Source organism: Otolemur garnettii, unplaced genomic scaffold, assembly GCF_000181295.1.
Source record: "Otolemur garnettii isolate 467f Iridium unplaced genomic scaffold, OtoGar3 scaffold00017, whole genome shotgun sequence".
Taxonomy (NCBI): Eukaryota; Metazoa; Chordata; class Mammalia; order Primates; family Galagidae; genus Otolemur; species Otolemur garnettii.
The window spans coordinates 5,519,795-5,524,761 of NW_003852412.1; the positions used below are offsets into that span (position 1 = coordinate 5,519,795).

Sequence of the window (4,967 nt, forward strand, 5' to 3'; positions counted from 1 at the left end):
AAAAAACAAAAAGCGTACAGACTGTTGTGGCGGGCGCCTGTACTCCCAGGTAGGTGGGAGGCTGAGGCAAGAGAATCGCTTGAGCCCAAGAGTTTGAGGTTGCTGTGAGCTGTGATGCTACAGTACTCTACTGAGGGCAATATAGTGAGACGCTGTCTCAAAAAAAAAAAGTATACATACATATACAGGTGCTTTGCAGGCAAAAATCTCTGAAAAACCATACAGCAAACTAGTGGTATTTCCTAAAGGGAGTGGAACCTGAGCTTCCTTAGTACAGTGTGGCTCTTTTGTGCCTTCTGAATCCTATACAGAGTACAAGTATTACAATTTTCAATTTTTTTTTAATTTAAAGAAAGAAAAAGAAATATTGTGATGCTTTACTTCTGTTTTATTTTAAGTAATCATCTGGATTGTCTTCTGTAATAAATTGAAAGATATGTACCAATTTCATCAGATTTATTTGTTTAGCAATTGAAGCATTAAATGGTGACAATTTTTGCTCTCACTCCTTGATAATAATATATTTGTTACATTTCAGATGTTGAGCTTTCTCACGGAGAAAAAGAAACCCAGGCATAAACCTTTAAACCATCCACCTACTAGTCCTGCAACACAATTTTAATAGCGATAGTGGTATTTGGACAATTTCTATGATGTTGGCAAAAAGATATCAACACTCAGAATGATTCTAAAGTGGCTACTCTTATAAGTCAAGAATTATGAACTTGGACCCACTGCTCAATCCATTTTAAGATGAAATCTATATTATTTTCTAGCTCTGCTGGGTTGTTGCTGGGCAGCTGATGCACGATTTCTTCCTTGTAGGATGCTGTGGCTTCTTCGTAAAGAACTTGAAAAATCTCACACTCAATATTGTCTTTTAATTTCTTCTCATTATAGCCCCTAGAAGGCAAAAAGAGGTTAAGCAAACAAAACCAAACTGAATGACATTAACTGGAGTTTTAGGAACATATCAGAAATGGGAAACTTTGAATACATAAAAATTACACAGAAATACTTCTTACAGTATCTTTACCTAGAGAAAATAGACTTGCACCTAAGACTTTATTGACATGAGGGCTGAACTAAAGATCATGAGATCAATATTTAGGTTTGTCCGAATTCCCTCCACTACACACACACTATGTCAACTACTCAAGTAATTACTAAGCAGTTAGCAAACATATTTCTCATTGAACAAATAGATAACTCTACATTTTAAATGACTGAATCACTTTTTTATTTCTCCTTTTTATTTTTTTTAAGAGACAGAGTCTCACTTTGTTGCCCTCAGTAGAGTACTGTGACATCACAGCTCACAGCAACCTCCAGCTCTCAGGCTTAGGCGATTCTCTTTCCTCAGCTTCCCAAGTAGCTAGGACCACAGGCGCCTGCGACAATGCCTGGCTATATTTTTGTTGCAATTTGGCCAGGGCCAGGTTTGAACCCACCACCCTTGGTATATGGGGCCAGTGCCCTACTCAGTGAGCTATAGGAGCCGCCCAGTTTTTTATTTCTTCTATCACTCAAACTCAAATGACTCATTCTTTTCTTTTTTGAGACAGAGCCTCAAGCTATCCCCCTGGGTAGAGTGACATCATAACTCACAGCAACCTCCAACTCCTGGGCTCAAGCAAGCCTCCTGCCTCAGCCTCCCAAGTAGCTGGGACCACAGGTGCCTGCCACAACGCCCGGCTATGTTTTGGTTGCAGCTGTCATTGTTGTTTTGGTGGGTCCGGGCTGGATTTGAACTTGCCACCTTAGGTGTATGTGGCTGGTGCCTTAGCCACTTGAGCCACAGGCGCCAAGCCGACTCATTCTTTTGTAGATTAGTTTTCTATTAATTTTCTTTAAAATTAAATTAGCTCTTTAATCCATCTGGAGTTCGTGTTATACAGTAAGAATTTAGACTGTTTTCTAAATTGTTAACCAGTTTTCCCCACACCAATACAGTTTAGTTGTTTACGGCTGTTAAAGCTCAAAATAAATGGGCAGTGCCTGTAGCTCAGTAAGCAGGGCACTGGCCACATACACCTAGCGTGGTGGGTTCCAACCCAGCCCAGGCCTGCAACCAAAAAATATCCGGGTATTGTGGTGGGTGCCTGTAGTCCCAGCTACTTGGGAGGCTGAGGCAAGAGAATTGTTTAAGCCCAGGAGTTTGAAGTTGCTGTGAGTTGTGATGTCACAGCACTCTACTGAGGGTGACAGCTTGAGATTCTGTCTCAAAAAAAAAAAAAAAAGCTCAAAGTAAATAAAGAAAAAAATAAAAAATAAACCCTAATCTTTTTTGTTTGTTTGTTTTTGAGACTGTCTCACTCTGTTGCCCTCAGTATAGTACCATGGTGTCATAACTCACAGCAACCTCAAACTCTTGAACTCAAGTGATTCTTTTGCCTCAGCCTCCCCAGTAGCCGGGACTACCAGTGCCCACCACAACACCCAGCTAGTTGTTCTATTTTGCTCAGGTCTCCAACTCATGAGTTCGGGGGATCCACCCTCCCTGGCCTCCCAGGGCGCTAGGATTCTAGGCATGTGCCACCTCGCCTGGACGAGGATAATAGAATTTCTGAGAAGTGAGCAATAGCTCAAGGAGGCACAGGCCATCCAAGGGTGCTAGAGAGGCAGTTCATGTGCCCAGCATCAGTCCACAGACTTGCCAAGCAAGACAGATTCTTACCAAGGAGATAAATAAGAGGTCTATAGCAATGGTCCTACATTTCAAAAGAGTTAAGATATACACAGTTAAAACAAATATAGATGGCATACATTAAATGAAGTGCATATGACAAGGAATACCATACACTATTTGGATACCTAATCACACAGATGTATCTGTTTTTTTTTTTTTTTTTTTGAGACAGAGCCTCAAGCTGTCCCCCTGGGTAGAGTGCCATGGCATTACAGCTCACAGCAACCTCCAACTCCTGGGCTCAAGCGAGTCTCCTGCCTCCGCCTCCCAAGTAGCTGGGACCACAGGCGCCCGCCACAACGCCCGGCTATTTTTTGGTTGCAGCCGTCATTGTTGTTTGGCGGGTCCGGGCTGGGGATTCGAACCCACCACCTTAGGTGTACGTGGCTGGCGCCTTAGCCAGTTGAGCTATAGGCGCTGAGCCAATGTATCTGTTCTTTACTAATTACAAAGCCATTGCAAAAAATTAACTTATGTAATCTGTCGGCAGATCAATAAACTAGCCAACTATGTAGCTAGTTGAAAAACTCTAATTAGGGCTCTGTGCTTATAGCTCAATGGTAAGGGCGCCAGCCACATACACTGGGGTTGGTGGGTTTGAACCAGGCCTAGGCCTGCTAAACAACAACAACAAATAAAATAGCCAGGCATTGTGACAGGGGCCTGTAGTCCCAGTTACTTGGGAGGCTGAGGCAAGAGAATCACTTAAGCCTAAGAGTTTGAGGTTGCTGTGAGCTGTGACACCACAGTACTCTACTGAGGGCAACACACTGATACTCTGTCTCAAAAAAACAAACAAACAAAAAACCTCAAATCAAAATGAACTATTTATAACACAATTACATTTACAAAAAGACAACACAGAAAGGGAGAAAATACTTGCAAGTCATATTTATCTGACAAGAAACTTTCATCTGAAATTTATATGAGGGCTGGGCCAGGTGTGGTGGCTCACACCTATAATCCTAGCTCTCTGGGAGTCCAGGCAGGGGGATCCTTTGAGCTCAGGAGGTGAAGACTAGCTTGAGCAAGAGCAAGACCTCATCTGTACTAAAAATAGAAAAATTGTGGCAACTGCTCCTCTAGTGCCAACTACTGGGGAAACTGAGGCAAGAGTATGCTTAAGCTCAGGCGCTTGAGGTTGCTGTGTGCTAGCCTGATGCCATGGCACTCCAGCCTAGGCAATAGAGTAAGATTCTGTCGGGAAGAAAAGTACAGAGGCTGTTCAGAATGTATCCAACCATTGATAATACTATTTTTCATATTACGTGGCTGTATACTTTCCGAACAGTTTTTATAAATTCCAAAAGAGTTTATAAATTAATAATACAGTACAACTTAATAATAAAAAGATATGTGACCCAATCAACTTGGGCAAAGGATCTGAATAAATTTTTCTCCAATGTAGAAGCACAGGGTGGTGTCTGTGGCTCAGTGGGTAAGGCACTGGCCCCATATACCGAGGGTGGCGGGTTCAAACCTGGCCCCAGCCAAACTGCAACAAAAAAATAGCTGGGCATTATGGTGGGGCACCTGTAGTCCCAGCTACTTGGGAGGCTGAGGCAAGAGAATCACTTAAGCCTAAGAGTTTGAAGTTGCTGTGAGCTTTGACGCCATGACACTCTACCTAGGGCAACAGCTTGAGGCTCTATCTCAAAAAAAAAAAAAAAAAAAGATGCACAAATGGCCAATAAGGACATGAAAAGATGTTCAGTTTCGTTAGCTACCAAGGAAATGCAAATCAAAACCACATGAGATACTACTTCACATCCACTTGGATCTATAACCAAAGAGACAATAACAGGGGTTGATGAGAATATGGAGAACCAGAATCCTCTAAAGAGCTGGTGTTGTGAAATAATGCTGCCACTTTGGAAAGCAATCTGGCAGTTTCTCAATAAAGGATAAAGAGAGTTACCATATTATCCAGCAATTAAGTCTTAGATATACAAAGTAGGACAGCTAACTTCTTGGACTCACCCTAGAGAAAGTGCTACTTACCTCATTGCTGGATATCACTACTGTCACCTTCAAAGTACTCCCCCTGGGAAGCACTGCACCCATGTCAGTACCTAGACTACCCTTCAAAGTACTTTTTCTAAGATGAATTAATAAACTTAATTGTCAGATGACAACAGCTCTGATGGCCTTTCCAGAAAAAGTTAGAAAATGGGCAGTGTCTGTGGCTCACTGGGTAGGGCACTGGCCCCATATACTTATGGTGGCGCATTTGAACCTGGCTCCAGCCAAACTACAACAAAAAAATAACCGGGTGTTG

The 4,967-nt window shown here is 42.3% G+C and overlaps 1 protein-coding gene across 1 annotated transcript in view; it reads right to left on the reverse strand.

Moving 5' to 3' along the window:
• Positions 1–373: 373 nt before the first annotated feature.
• AK6 (adenylate kinase 6) overlaps positions 374–4,967 on the reverse strand; it is a 23,796-nt gene continuing 19,202 nt past the window's right edge. The window contains exon 5 of the mRNA XM_003785886.3: positions 374–903. Coding sequence (XP_003785934.1) covers positions 711–903 — 193 coding nt within the window. The 3' untranslated portion in view covers positions 374–710. The remainder of the gene's footprint in view (positions 904–4,967) is intronic.